Source organism: Onychostoma macrolepis, chromosome 07 (genome assembly GCF_012432095.1).
Source record: "Onychostoma macrolepis isolate SWU-2019 chromosome 07, ASM1243209v1, whole genome shotgun sequence".
NCBI lineage: Eukaryota > Metazoa > Chordata > Actinopteri > Cypriniformes > Cyprinidae > Onychostoma > Onychostoma macrolepis.
In genome coordinates this window covers 5,648,224-5,664,084 of record NC_081161.1, presented here as the reverse complement: position 1 = coordinate 5,664,084, position 15,861 = coordinate 5,648,224, and the positions used below count along the sequence as shown (strand labels likewise).

Here is a 15,861-nt window from a genome sequence, read left to right as displayed (position 1 = left end):
TCATTATTACAAATTGTGTAGTTTACAAATTAAACTAAATGTTTATTCCTATTTCTTAAATTATTTTTTATTAAATTATCTATTCATATTTATTCTAATACTGCAATCATTAAATAATTAAATATATATAATATAATTATATACAGGTGCTGGTCATATAATTAGAATATCATCAAAAAGTTGATTTATTTCACTAATTCCATTCAAAAAGTGAAACTTGTATATTATATTCATTCATTCATTACACACAGACTGATATATTTCAAATGTTTATTTCTTTTTATTTTGATGATTAGAGCTTACAGCCCATGAAAGTCAAAAATCAGTATCTCAAAATATTAGAATATTTACATTTGAGTTTGAATAAATGACCATCCCTACAGTATAAATTCTGGGTATCTCTTGTTCTTTGAAACCACAATAATGGGGAAGACTGCTGACTTGGCAATGATCCAGAAGACGAACATTGACACCCTCCACAAAGAGGGTAAGTCACAGAAGGTCATTACTGAAAGGTGTGGCTGTTTACAGAGTGCTGTATCAAAGCATATTAAATGCAAAGTTGACTGGAAGGAAGAATTTGGGTAGGAAAAGGTGCACAAGCAACAGGGATGACCGCAAGCTTGAGAATACAGTCAAGCAAAGCCGATTCAAACACTTGTGAGAGCTTCACAAGGAGAGAACTGAAGCTGGAGTCAGTGCATCAAGAGTCACCACGCTCAGGCGTCTTCAGGAAAAGGGCTACCAAGCCACTTCTGAACCAGAGACAACGTCAGAAGCATCTTAACTGGGCTGTGGAGAAAAAGAACTGGACTGTTGCTCAGTGGTCCAAAGTCCTCTTTTCAGATGAAAGTAAATTTTACATTTCATTTGGAAATCAAGGTCCCAGAGTCTGAAGGAAGAGTGGAGAGGCACAGAATCCATGTTGCTTGAAGTCCAGTGTGAAGTTTCCACAGTCAGTGATGATTTGGGCTGCCATGTCATCTGCTGGTGTTGGTCCACTGTGTTTTCTGAAGTCCACAGTCAACGCAGCCATCTACCAGGAAATTTTAGAGCACTTCATGCTTCCTTCTGTTGACAAGCTTTATGGAGATGCTGATTTCATTTTCCAGCAGGACTTGGCACCTGCCCACACTGCCAAAGGTACCAAAAGCTGGTTCAATGACCATAGTGTTACTGTGCTTGATTGGCCAGCAAACTCGCCTGACCTGAACCCCATAGAGAATCTATGGGGTATTGTTAAGAGGAAGATGAGAGACACCAGACCCAACAATGCAGATGAGCTGAAGGCCACTATCAGAGCAACCTGGGCTCTCATAACACCTGAGCAGTGCCACAGACTGATCGACTCCATGCCACGCCGCATTGCTGCAGTAATTCAGGCAAAGGAGCCCCAACTAAGTATTGAGTGCTGTACATGCTCATACTTTTCATTTCCATACTTTTCAGTTGGCCAAGATTTCTAAAAATCCTTTCTTTGTATTGGTCTTAAGTAATATTCTAATATTTTGAGATACTGATTTTTGACTTTCATGAGCTGTAAGCTCTAATCATCAAAATGAAAAGAAATAAACATTTGAAATATATCAGTCTGTGTGTAATGAATGAATATAATATACAAGTTTCACTTTTTGAATGGAATTAGTGAAATAAATCAACTTTTTGATGATATTCTAATTATATGACCAGCACCTGTATACAGACACACTCTGAAATAAATAATGAATCATTATAATGATTAAATAATTAGTAATTTTCTAATTTATTATTTTTTATTTTAATTTCTTTTTTTTTTCAGAATGATTTCTGCTCTATTGGCTACTGGAATCAGGCCAGTTTGAAAGGCAACACTCAGCACATTTGAACCAATTCCAAAATGACATTTGGAAAGAACTGTCAATATAATTTTAAACTGCAACTGGACATAAAATGTGACTGAATATTGCAGTAAATAAAAAAAAATTAAATACAATATTAAAATAAAATAAATACAAATTATAAATGACACTATTATATACTCTCACTCTCTCCATATATATATATATACTGTATCTATAAAGACACACACACACACTAATTTGGGTATAAACATCCAGCATCCCTCCCTGTCTAACTCCTCCCCACTCATTTAATGTCAAAGGAACACCGAGCCAATATTTCCCACAGCAACTAAAACTTCAATGCTTCAGCCTTTAAGGCTCGCGAGAGAACACAGCCCTCAGAGCTGTCCTTTCTGCTTCACTTCTTCAGCCCATAAAGCTCCCATAAAGCACCTAGAGCTGGGGTAAACAGCCCCCCGCCCCGACCATCACAACACACACACACACACACACACAGCTCCCAGCGCTGACAAGCAGGACAAATGATTCGTCCCCAAACACCACCCCATGTACTCCCTTCACTTCAGCAGCTCATCTGATAACAGCCACACTGCCATATCACTTATTTATGTGACACTATAGTATTTTTTGAATAATGTTTTACTTTTATATTTTCAGTTTATTATATTTATAATTTAGATTTCAGTTAATTTTAGTCATTTAAAGTGTTTTTTCCACCACTTTTAATTTTTTTAAGTCAAAATTGTCATTTTATATATATAATTTCAATTAAATGAAAACCATTCAGTATAGTTTTAGTTAATAAAAACATTGGTTTTCCAAAGCTCATGATGGTTTTCAGTACAGCAAGGCACGGTTGAGAGGCTCGGACTCTCATGTTGATTTTGTCTACTTCAAAAACAGCAATTCAGATAATAATATAATGGATTGCTCTTATCATTACTGAAGTGTTAAGCGGACTGGTAGCTGTTGTTTAAAGCTGTGTGTGTGACTTTAATTGACCCCGAGCCTCTGTGGTGAGATCTGTCAAAGGGTGACAGGCTGACAAAATACACACTTGGCAACCCTTTTGAAAACTGAAAATATAAAAATAAAATCTGTCAAAACATTAATAAATGCTATAATAGTACATAATTAATGCTAAAATAACACTGCTCCATGGCAGCGCTTCTATGGAAGTTAATATGCTGCCTATATAGGAAATAGACAGCAAAATAGGCAACTGCCAACAAGCCACGCAAATAATGTTTTGTCTGATATTATCCATTAAAAAAAAAAAAAATAAACAACAACTCAGAAGCATTTGATTGGCACTTACTGTAGATAATGGACGAAGATAAGATCTCGGCCTTTGAATCCTCGTACCTTCTTTGGTAGTTAGGCTCCCTAAAAATACACAATGCATTGAAGTCAATAGTGTTCTTCAGCAATGCTGTGCTTGACTTCATTGGTGTCACAGTAGATTCTGTGCTCCCTTCACTTTCATTTCAAACATATGAATGTGGGAGAACACAATATGCTTAGGATTTTTTTCATATTTCACTGCGTTCGCATTTGGTAAACTTGTAATATTGATGAATTTGTGAAATCAAAAGAAATTCTAAATGCCACAGATTGACCACCACACACCGCTGGTGTTGTCAAGTCAAAAACTTGGTAAGTTTAAAGTAATGCAAACTTCACATAAATACATACTTAAACAATCGCACTTAAATTTCAGCTTAAAGGGGTGGTTTATTGCAATTTCACTTTTTTAATGTTAGTTAGTGTGTAATGTTGCTGTTTGAGCATAAACAACATCTGCAAAGTTGCAGCGCTGAAAGTTCAATGCAAACAGAGATTTAATGCCTACAAAAACGGCTGGTAAGGGACTACGAGTTACTTCCCGGGTCTGATACGTCACGGACCCAGATAAACCCCGCCCTCGGGAACATGTAAGGAAGGGGGCGAGGCCATGCTGTGCTGCTTTAGAGAAGAGGAAGAGAAAACTAGGGGTGCACGTAAAAATCTATTCATATATGAATCGCGATTCTGTCTTCTAACGATTCTAATGGATTCACAAGTTTCAAAATCAATGTTCTTAAACAGCGGTTCTCAATCCTGTTCCTCGCGTCCCCTGCTCTGCATCTCTCTCTCTCTCTCTCTCTCTCATTCAGATCAGCTCCAACAAACTGTTCCAATTATACATTTTCACATAGCAATGAGAAGCGTTATACATGGACGCGTGTGCGGTTGCCGTACTGTATTAAAACTTTAATCAGAATAAAACCGTATATTAAAAGCTAACATAAGCAGTAGCATAATAACAGCGTATCTAAAGGTATGAGGCAACAAACAAACAAACAAACATACCATACCATTAAGAGCCGTGCTTGCACAGGTTCTGCGCGATATTAGTCACTAATATCCTCTGCGTCTCAATCGGGCTCAAAATGATAAGCAATATAGACGTTTCTATAGTGTTATAAATCATTGTTTACAACACAACCGGAGCACATGCCGCTGAGCTGAGGGGCGGGAAATTTAGACGCACGTTTGGCGGTTTAGTGAATCACAACACACTGAGCCAGCTAACCAATCAGAGCCCATCACGTATTTCTGAGGGAGGGGCTTCATAAAAACAGGAAGTAATCGAGGCGTTTGTCAGAGAAGGGACAGAGCGGTGTGGAATATAGGTAAATTATATGAAAAATAATGCGTTTTTAAAAAAATGAAGCATGAACATGTTAGACTGCATCCCATAAACACAATCAAGCCTAGAAAAAAAACAGTAAACCACACCTTTAAAGAACAGCTGCATGAAGCAGAGTGTGACGCCGCTTTAGTCAGTCTGCATTAGTTCTTCCCAAGCCTAACCTTTCTAAGATATAAAATAGTTAAATAGAATGACGTAAACACCTCCACCTAGCATTACTGTGACATGATGTACTCTGATTCACAATCACATCATGATATGAACAGCTACACATGAATCTGATACCATATCTGACAAAGAAAAACATTCGGATGGTACTGAAAAAGCACTCTTCGCTTACACAGAAGGCAAGTCTTGCATGATGTTTAAAAACAAAACAAAAACTATAATTCAGCAAAAAAAAAAAAAAAAAAAGTGTACACACGAGCACGCACACATCCATAAAAAAAAAAAAAAATGCTTTTGAAATAAGTCTCTTCCATGGCTGTGGTTATTTGATAAAAAATATTATAATTTAAAATAATTTAAAGAACTTAGTTTTCTATTTAAATATATTGCAAAATGTAAATTTATTTCTGTGAGGTATGTATGTATACACATGCATAACTTTTTTAAAATTGACATCTGTTATAAATTACATTTTTGATCTATTTAATGCATCTATCCTGAATAAAAATATGAATTAAATTTCAAAAATAATTATATTCACACAACATGTTTAAATGGTAGGAGTATGCATATATAAATCTCCCTAATTTGTTTTACCAGTGTTAATGCGACATGTGCAACTAAGCTCATGTCGTTACTGAATTCATATTGATTTATTTTCTTGCAAATCACATTTATGTCATCAGTAGTGACACTAATCAACCAATGCAAAAGTCTTGATGTTCTTCCTAATTGAGGATTACTGTAGCTCTTACCTGGAGAGGTTTGGTTCTGGTATGGATTGCATTTCTTTGTTTCTCAAGTTCTCCACCACAGGAGAGTCCAGGTTTGCTGAGCTGCTGCTGAGACGATCACTGCTCTCGTATCCAGATTCAGTGCGCTGGATTTTCCAGTTATCAGTCTGAATGGTGAGGTTATTGACGCTTGATTTAACCCTGTCCTCTGATTCCAGCGAGCTCCTGCTGCCCATGTCCTGCCGCTGCTCGTCCTCGTAAATCGTCATCAAGCTCTTGGGTTTGCGTTCTTCTCGTCGGCCCCACGCAGACTCTTCACCGTCCTGATTAAAGGTCTGTCTGCGAGAGTTGGGGTAGTTTTGATTATTATCGCTGTTTATGACGCTGTCGACGTTAAGCGCCTCTCGCGTCGGCCTCCACGCTCGAATCGGCCGACTGTGCGGGTTTCCGTACGTCCGAGAGTCCTGACTGCTGTCCGTATCGTAGCCATTGGCCACATCCGGCCTCCGAGAGCGGCTCTCTAGCGGGGGATGAAGCGGGACGCGAGGCTGAGACTGAGAGCGTAGCTCGTGGTTGTACTGAGTGTTAGTAACAGGCCAGCGCTCGGCTTTTGTCGGACCCCTGCCCTGGCTGCTGTAGAGCCGCGACTCCAGATGCTTGAAGCCGTTCTCCGGAGGTGAAAGCGAGCGGGAATGAGGCTTGTCTGGGGAGTCTGGGGATGAGAGAAACACAAGCTTTTCAGGTGCAATGTAAAAAAAAAATATTTATGAAATTTTAATCTAAAGTTAATTGGGAGTTTTACAAGAATTTTTTTTTTTTTTTTTTTTTTTACTTCAAAATTTCATGTTTAATTCAATGTGCGACTTCTTGTTTCTTTGTAATCATTGGTGAAATTTAGTAGCAATTTCTGCAATTTTAAAACTTCACCAATTTTTTCTAGAAGTTAATAGAGTTATCATATGGGTTATGACGTTTTTTGGCTGGACCTATTAGCATGGTTTAAAAACACAAATTAAATTAAATTAAATTAAATATGATGAGCATGATTTTAAATTTGTGAATTAAAATTAATGATTGATATTTTTGGGGAGTACAAAGTAAAAAATGTACGCGTCACGATATCATTATGAAGAAAAAAGCATTAAAACAATAAGAATCTTAGTTTTGCATTTTTATGCATTTACTTTTAAAAAAAAACAAAACAAAATATAATGTTCTTTATGTACACTATAATAATTACATACACACACACACATACATATACACATGTATATATACACATACACACACACACACACACATACATATACATATACATATATATATATATATATAGTACAATATAATGCAATATATTATATTGTTTTATTCTGTTACATAAAATAAAAAAACATACAATTTTCAAGAAGTTTTACTTATATAAGTTTTACTATATGTAACAGAATTTAGAAAAATAATTTAATATACTTACATTATTATACTTTTTATTTTATTCATTTGTTTTATTTATCTCATATACTTATATATCTTAGCGTTGTATTATTTTATTTAATACTTTGAGAAGGTCAAGGTCAAAAGTCTCTTAAATATCCAATAATCTGACCTTTTTCTGACAAGGCAAGGTTTGTTTAGGTTGTTAAAATGTGGTACGACTCCTTAAAACACAATGATATTTATGAATTAATAATTCATGATGTAAACATTTTTAACACTGAAAAAAAAAAGAAAGAAAACAGTTCAGTTGTAAGGATTCAATTCTAAGCTGTTAAGCGTTTCAGATTTGTCAGTCTTTCATAACCAAACTATGTATGAACAGAACTGCATTTAGCTTTCCAAACAAGTATTTTGTTGAGTTTCACATTGTTCATTTAAATTACACAAACACAATTCATCGATGCTGAACCCGCTTCCAGTCTACAGGCCAGAATCATCCATCTCCGACATATGCGGGGTTGCACTAATAGCCTGGATGACCTTTTTTCTCGTGAAGGTGGCAGAGTGACTCTCTTTGGGCAGAACAGTGCTGATATTGGCACTGTTAAATAGGCTGGCATAGAGATTTTGCGGCAGTGCAAATCCATACCGCTCCACTGCCAAGTTCACTATATTGTTATGCAGTACAAGCTTGAAAAAACAGCATCATCTCATTTGATATTAATGCAACTCTGACTTGTGGCCATCACACACACTGAAAATGCTAATTATCTGGCATAATGAATTCTCAAACAGCCTACACAGTTACATTATTACAAGACGTAGGCAGTCTGGTCTAAGATCTACACGCTGAAGGCTAAAAAGCCATTAGTAAGCCATATACCTACTTAAAAAGGGTAAAGCAAAGTCAAGCAGCTTGGCTTGCAAACCACAATATAACAGCTTGTGAGCAATAAAAGGAGATGGTAATGTTGGTCACATGACACCTGCACAATATGGTGAACCGGTTTCACTGCACATGAGAAAATGTCATTGTGATACCCATAAACGTACATCTACATGGCCCAGTTATTATTATCATGCTAGAGAAGTGCACTTTATTGTATTAAATGTACTTCAAACCTTAAAATATATTTTTTATAAAACTGTACTTGCAGAAAATAGAATATTAATTAAATAAAAGGCCACTTAAAGAGAGTACACTTTAGTGATTGTGTTTCCAAACACACTTTTAAAAAGTCCAATTTGTAATAATGTCAAATTAAGTTTTACCTTAAAGCACATTTTAAATAATTGTTTTAATAATCTTTTGTTTTGCTATAAATTACACTTATTTTGATGTGTTAACCCAGGTGAAAAACAAGGGCACTTCCATAATATACTTAAAGTGCTCTATTTTCGCGCACTAATTTTGTACTTAATATACTAAAAATGATACTTCAGTACTTTTTAAAATAAACTTAATATCATCTAAGTGTACTCAACTGTGCTATTTCAAGACACCATGAATATGAACTGAAATGCGCTTTTAAAAAATGTATTTAGTTACCACTTGTAGTACACTTAAACCCATCGCTCATTCACTAGTACACTCAAGTGTACTACAAGTGCTAACTAAATAAATTTTTAAATACAAAGATGGTATGTTAAAAGCGCATTTCAGTTCATATTCCTGGTGTCTCAAAATAGCACAGTTGAGTACACTTAGATGATCTTAAGTTTATCTTAAGTACTAAAGGATCATTTTTAGTATATTAAGTACAAAATTAGTGCGTGAAAATAGAGCACTTTAAGTACATATTAAAGCACACGTAAAGTGCTTGCATGTAATTACATTTAATATTAATACATTTTAAATGAACTAAATTGCAACTTCATTACAGATGTGTAATTACAAATATATTTAAATACAAGACATGCAAGTTTTAATAGAAATTACATTAAAGTACATTTTAGTTAGTTCACTTTAACCATATTTCAATAAACACTTGAAGTAATAATGAAATTGCATATGAAGAAGCACAGAAAAAATAAGATTTAAAAATCTCTCTAAAGTTCAGCTAATTGCATTTAATATAAATTTAAAATAACATGCAATAAAGTATATTTTACCATTAGTAGTACTGCTTTTAAAAAGTGTACTTTTTTTTCCACAAGGGATTACTTTTAAAGCAACAGTTAACCTAAAATAAAAACTCACACTCATATTTAAAATCCGTATGGATTGTTTTCTTCTGTAGGACACAAAATGAGAAATATCAAAATGTACAAGCCACTTTTTCCCATATAATGAAAGTAAAGGAAAACTCTGAATTAAGAAGCTCATTCACTTTCATTATATAGAAAAGAGCAGCCAACAGATTCTGCAAAATCTCTCCTTTTCTATTTCATATAAAAAGCAGGCCTGGAACAACATGAGGGTGAGTAAATTCATCTCTCAGTAAACTATTCCTTTATACTCTCAGAAGAAGGTACTAAACTGTCACTGGGGCGGTACCTGTTCAAAAGCTACTAATATGTAACATAAATTTAAAGTTGAATAAAGTACACAGATTAAAGTACATTTCAGCTTTTGCACCTTTTTTTCTGAGAAAGAGGCACACGTATGCTTCTGACAAACAACTGATGCACACACACTTCTCAGCAATCATGCAGTGCTCATCTTTTCTAAAACAGATGAAATGATCTGATCGTTTGATTAGAAAGGCTCCAGCAAAGCCTTTAGGGTCCTTTGAGTGAGTATCACAGACCTCATCCAGCATTAGTGTGGTTATGCAAGTGGAGCTTCTGTGTGAGTGATCCAGTGCGGCATACGTGATCTAATCTCTTCGGCAAATTTAATGCAATGTGTTAATGTAGTCATTTTTCATTTGGGATTGAACACAACCACCTGGAGACCCGGAAGTGGAGGTGGAATTACATTGCATTATGATATGTGACATGACTTGGCATCCAACTCTGATAGGTGCACATACAGTAGCTTTCAGCCATCTGGTTAATTTTGATGACTATGATAGGAACGATTAATTAAACACTAAGAAAAATGCATTTATATTTTCACTATAAAACAAAGAAAACATTACATTTCCATCCCCTGAACTCTCCGTTTAGAGTTGCATGATTTTCACTTGTAGAAAAATCTAAATATAACTTTATAATGACCCATTATTAATTTGCGCTGGAAAAGCACAAGCAAGACCGAGGAACCGTTACAGAGACTACAGTCCTCAGCGTGAGGATGGAGCACACGTCAGAGGTAATCTGTGTTTTTAACACTTCTCGCTGACCCCGGGTTACATAAGAACCAGCAAAGCACTGTGAGCGAGTTTATTCCACTCCAAAGCTCTGCTAAAAGCTCCGAGTGTAAGCACCACACATCTGTGCTTCTCTAAAGAGGACTGAGAAGACATTTAAAGTGGTCTGATTGAACACAAGCGAGCAAAAGTGATTCAATTTTCTTCTTGCTATGGTTGCAAAATGTGCTTGTTCAAACCCTACACTATTTCTTTTTGAAAGAAGACTTTTGTGTTCACCAAGGCTGTATTTATTTGATCAAAAATTCATTAAAAACAGTAATATTGTACAATATTATTACAATTTAAAAAAACTGTTTTCTAATTTAATGTATTTTAAGGTGTAATTTTTTCCTGTAATGCAAAGCTGGGTCTTCAGAGTCACATGATCCTTCAATAAGGATCCTTCAGAACATGCCTATTTGCTCCTCAATTATTAATATGGGTTCCTATTATCTATGTCGAAAACAATGTTTGCTGCTTAATATTTTTGTGCAAACCATGATGAATTTTTTTTTTATTAAAAGTTCAAAAGGACAGCATTGATCTGAAACAGAATTATTTTGTAATATTATAAATGTCTTTACATCACTTATGATCAATTTAACGCATCCAAGTATTAATTTCTTCTTTTTTAAATATTACTTACCCCACACTTTTAAATGGTGGTGTTTCATAGTTTCCACAAAAATATAAGCAGAATTTTTTTTTCCCCAACATTGATATAAATAAATAAATAAAACGTTTCTTGAGCAGCAAATCAGCATATTAGAATGATTTCTGAAGGATCATGTGACACTGAAGACTGGAGTAATGATGCTGAAAATTTAGCTTTTCATCAAAATACATTTAAAATATATTCAAATAGAAAACTGTTATTTTCAATTGGAATATCATCTCACAATATTAGTTTTTACTGTATTTTTGATTAAAAAAATGCAATCTTGGTGAGCATTTAAAAATGTATTTAAAAAAATAATAATTTTAAACTTTTGACCGGCAGTGTATAAACAATAGTAGAAGAGAAGCTTGCCTTCATAAACTTCACTAATGGTATTTTATTTAAATATCTTTCTCCAAAAGAGTCAAGATGTTAAATTCTTACCCCGGTGCCTCTGTGTTTCTGGTCTTGTCTGTGACCGATCTGAGTCCTTCTTAATAAGGTTGATGGGACGGCCTTCTTTCGGCAGCTCCCGCAAAATCTCTCTGAATCGACTCTGAATCGGTTCAAAGCTCATCTTCACTGTAAGACAAACAACAACGATATGGATAAATGTGGCATTTCAGAGATTCCACAAATTTAAGCACAAGGCACCATTTCAGCAAAATCCATATGCAGGTCCCACAGAGGTATTAAAAACTATATAGCTTGAATTAATTAGCTTTATTATAAATGATCATATATCAGGGTCTCAATTTTTTTGATACAGGAATTCTGAAACGTTAATGTAGCCATTAAAAGAAACTGTCAAGTATGTTTTATGGGTCTGCTGTAAAATCCATAAGCAGCACCCTTGAAATAAAGCATTAGAGTACACTTGAAGTTAAGGATCATTGGGATGGTGGGATAAAGTGTGGCCTCTGCACTCTTTAAATACACCCCCGAGGTTTCTGGGAAGGACAGTAGAGCCTAAGAGCCTTAACGGCAATCAATGTGTGTGAGTGTTCCAGTATTTTTTGCTGTGCTGGAGGAGAAAAGCAGTGAAGTGTTACAAGAGAGCAAAAGAGTGAGAGAGAGACAGATAACAGAAAGAGAAAGGACATTTCTTGCCCTCAAACACACTGCAGTCACATAACAGTCTCTTAGTGAGGGGTTACTAGACACAGCTGAGAAAACATCACGCTACCAGCGATCACAGCTCACATTCCTAAACATACTTAAAAGATACAGATCTCCTTCTGAACTTTGTGAAGCTTACTCTTACAGTGGCCCGAAGAGATATGTGGACATCTAAGCCACATTAAAACAAACGAACAAAACATAAAATAAAATGGGGGAAAACCCCCCACAAAACTGAACAGAAAAAAAAGGCAAAATAAAGGAAAAACAGCAAAAAAGAAACAAAATAGCAAAAAACAAAAAAAACCAAAAACAAAAGCAAAGCAAAACAAATTAAAATAACATAAAAAGCCAAAAAATAAAACAAAATAACAAAAAATCCAAAAGAAAATAAATCAACAAAACTTACAAAAAAAAAACAACTGAACCAACACAACCTCCTACAAAAACAGAGCAAACAAACAAAAATGCACACAAAAAATAAAACTACAAAACAAACAAAACACCAAATCAACTAAGTGTTATCAATTAAGTGTGGCTTAAGTATCATATAATTTCTAAGGTCACTATATATTATATTCAGACTCCTTAAAAACACTGTCAAAACAATGTAAACACGTCCATGAAATAAATTTATTGCAATGACTTTGAAGAAAGTGGCAGCAAGTTACTGTCAGATTCTATTAAAACTTTGTGCAAATTGCAGCTGTGCACTTGCATCGCTGAGGACTCTAATAAAAATACTCGTTTTGCACGGCTTTATAAGCTACACCGAGCCAAAGGGAATATTTTCACTGCCTAAGGACAGAAAGCCATTACAAAGTTGATCTAAGAGCTTTTAGTAGAGAGGAAACTTAACAATAAAAAGAGAGACGCATCAAGCCATTATGGTTTGTAATAACAGAGGAATGTGGGCTACTGGAGTACGAGGCCATTCGTCTCCCTGCAGGTCTTTCTTGTCTGTCTTTGTCCAAACATCCTGCGCTGCTCTCTCTGATCCTCTGGGTATTAAAATACTTTGTGGGGGAACAGTGTTGCCTCCTAGAGAGAACATTTTGACCACTGCACTGTTCATGAAAAAAGCATGAGGATTGGGACGGCTGACACACGTAAATCAAGATAATGGAAATTCTTGGGTATTTTGGGTCCAGGGTTATTATAGTTAAATGAAACAAACAAAAAAATAAAATCAATAAATGAAATAAAATAAAATATTTTACTTAAAATGAAATCAACCTTAACTGAAATAAAATAGTAAAAATACCTAAAAAAAAAAAAAAAAAAGTGTCACTTGAAATAAAAGAAAACAATAAACTTGAAATTACACTTTGCTACAATGTAAATTAGTGAGTGTACAGCTTGTATAACAGTGTAAATTTGCTGTCCCCTCAAAATAACTCAACACAAGGCTATTAATGTCTAAACCACTGGCCACAAAAGTGAGTACACCTCTAAGTGAAAATGTCCAAATTGGGCCCAATTAGCCATTTTCTCTCCCCGGTGTCATGTGACTCAGTGTTACAAGGTCTCAGGTGTGAATGGGGAGCAGGTGTGTTAAATTTGGTGTTATCGCTCTCACTCTCTCATACTGGTCACTGGAAGTTCAACATGGCACCTCATGGCAAAGAACTCTCTGAGGATCCGAAAAAAAGAATTGTTGCTCTACATAAAGATGACGTAGGCTATAAGAAGATTGCCAAGACCCTGAAACTGAGCTGCAGCACGGTGGCCAAGACCATACAGCGGTTTAACAGGACAGGTTCCACTCAGAACAGGCCTCCCATGGTCGACCAAAGTCGTCGAGTGCACGTGTTCAGCATCATATCCAAAGGTTGTGTTTGGGAAATAGACGTATGAGTGCTGCCAACATTGCTGCAGAGGTTGAAGGGGTGGGGGGGGTCAGCCTGTCAGTGCTCAGACCATACCCCGCACACTGCATCAAACTGGTCTGCATGGCTGTCATCCCAGAAGGAAGCCTCTTCTAAAGATGATGCACAAGAACGCCCGCAAACAGTTTGCTGAAGACAAGCAGACTAAGGACATGGATTACTGGTATCATGTCCTGTGGTATGATGAGACCAAGATAAACTTATTTGGTTCAGATGGTGTCAAGCGTGTGTGGCGGCAACCAGGTGAAGAGTACAAAGACAAGTGTGTCTTGCCTACAATCAAGCATGGTGGTGGGAATGTCATGTTCTGGGGCTGCATGAGTGCTGCCAGCACTGGGGAGCTACAGTTCATGAATGCCAACATGTACTGTAACATACTGAAGCAGAGCATGATCCCCTCCCTTCAGAGACTGGGCCACAGGGCAGTATTCCAACATGATAACGATCTCAAACACACCTCTAAGACGACCACTGCCTTGCTAAAGAAGCTGAGGGTAAAGGTGATGGACTGGCCAAGCACGTCTCCAGACCTAAACCCTATTGAGCATCTGTGGGGCATCCTCAAACGGAAGGTGGAGGAGCACAAGGTCTCTAACATCCACCAGCTCCGTGATGTCGTTATGGAGGAGTGGAAGAGGACTCCAGTGGCAACCTGTGAAGCTCTGGTGAACTCCATGCCCAAGAGGGTTAAGGCAGTGCTGGAAAATAATGGTGGCCACACAAAATATTGACACTTTGGGCCCAATTTGGACATTTTCACTTAGGGGTGTACTCACTTTTGTGGCTAGCGGTTTAGACATTAATGGCTGTGTGTTGAGTTATTTTGAGGGGACAAAATTTACACTGTTATACAAGCTGTACACTCACTACTTTACATTGTAGCAAAGTGTCATTTCTTCAGTGTCGTCACATGAAAAGATATAATAAAATATTTACAAAAATGTGAGGGGTGTACTCACTTCTGTGAGATACTGTATATATACACACACACACACACACACACACACACACATACAAAAATAAATACATACATAAATACATAAAACAGTATTTCTTAAACTTTAAAACTAAAATGAAAGATTTTATTTTTATTTTTCCTCATTCAAACTATTAATAAAAACTGTACTAGTATCTCAATGATACTAAAACTGTTTGGGTCTTTTGTTTTAACAATCTTGAGCGGGGAAATTCATTCTTGACATTCAAATAAGAAAAAAGTATCTGTCATGTTGTTACTAGGGCTGCACAATTAATCAAATTAAAACAGAAATCGTGACATTATCTTGCAATTTGTACAAATTAATGCATGTGAATAATAGTCCTAGTAATAACCAGCAATCGTCTTTGTTATGTTATTGTTTTGCGTGAGCGTATGTTAGTCGGCATCCTGGGTTGAGATGCTGCGCCGGCCAAACAGAGCGAACAGGCGGCGAGCAGTTGAGTACTTGAGTTTTAACCTATGATACTTACCTGTAAATGGAATGGTTCTAGAATGGGGAGGAGCCTGTCTTATAAATGGGGGGACTGGACCAAGTCGTAGCGAGAGTGCAACAGCGGTGCCTCAAGCTAACCCCTCCCCTCCTAACCTTGTATATTGTGGATACCTGTTATCTGTATAGATATTGGATTTTTCCTGTTTTATTTTCCTCTTTTGTTGTTTCTGTGTTACTTTTGGGTTTTTGTTTTATTATGCACTTGTAAATACTTCCCCTGTGGACTGTGCATTTTTGTAACTGTAAATAAATTTACTGTGGTGTTGCGGGTGAGCCATCATTTTCTAACATCTTTACGGACACTTGTTACGTCCCCCAAGTGAGCTGGTGGCACTCGCTTTATCACATATACAATTCAAGTTGTTCAATATTTTAATGATTTAAGTGCTTTTATATCTTTTTTAAAAAAATGAAAGTTTTTATATCTAGCAATTTGTAGAAATTAATGAATGCAGTGCAAGAAAGTAAATAATAGTTCCAGTTATAACCAGCAAGGCATTGTGAGGTGCAGTAATAGCAACCATACAATTTGAG

General features: G+C 36.1%; 1 protein-coding gene across 2 annotated transcripts in view; it reads right to left on the bottom strand.

The window, feature by feature from the left end:
* Positions 1–15,861, bottom strand: part of LOC131543779 (inactive ubiquitin carboxyl-terminal hydrolase 53) — a 53,133-nt gene that overhangs the window by 9,022 nt on the left and 28,250 nt on the right. For both annotated transcript variants that reach the window (XM_058781546.1, XM_058781545.1), the window contains exons 13-15: positions 11,271–11,408; positions 5,460–6,150; positions 3,160–3,227 (exon numbers count right to left, since the gene is read on the bottom strand). In XM_058781546.1, coding sequence (XP_058637529.1) covers positions 3,160–3,227; positions 5,460–6,150; positions 11,271–11,408 — 897 coding nt within the window. The remainder of the gene's footprint in view (positions 1–3,159; positions 3,228–5,459; positions 6,151–11,270; positions 11,409–15,861) is intronic.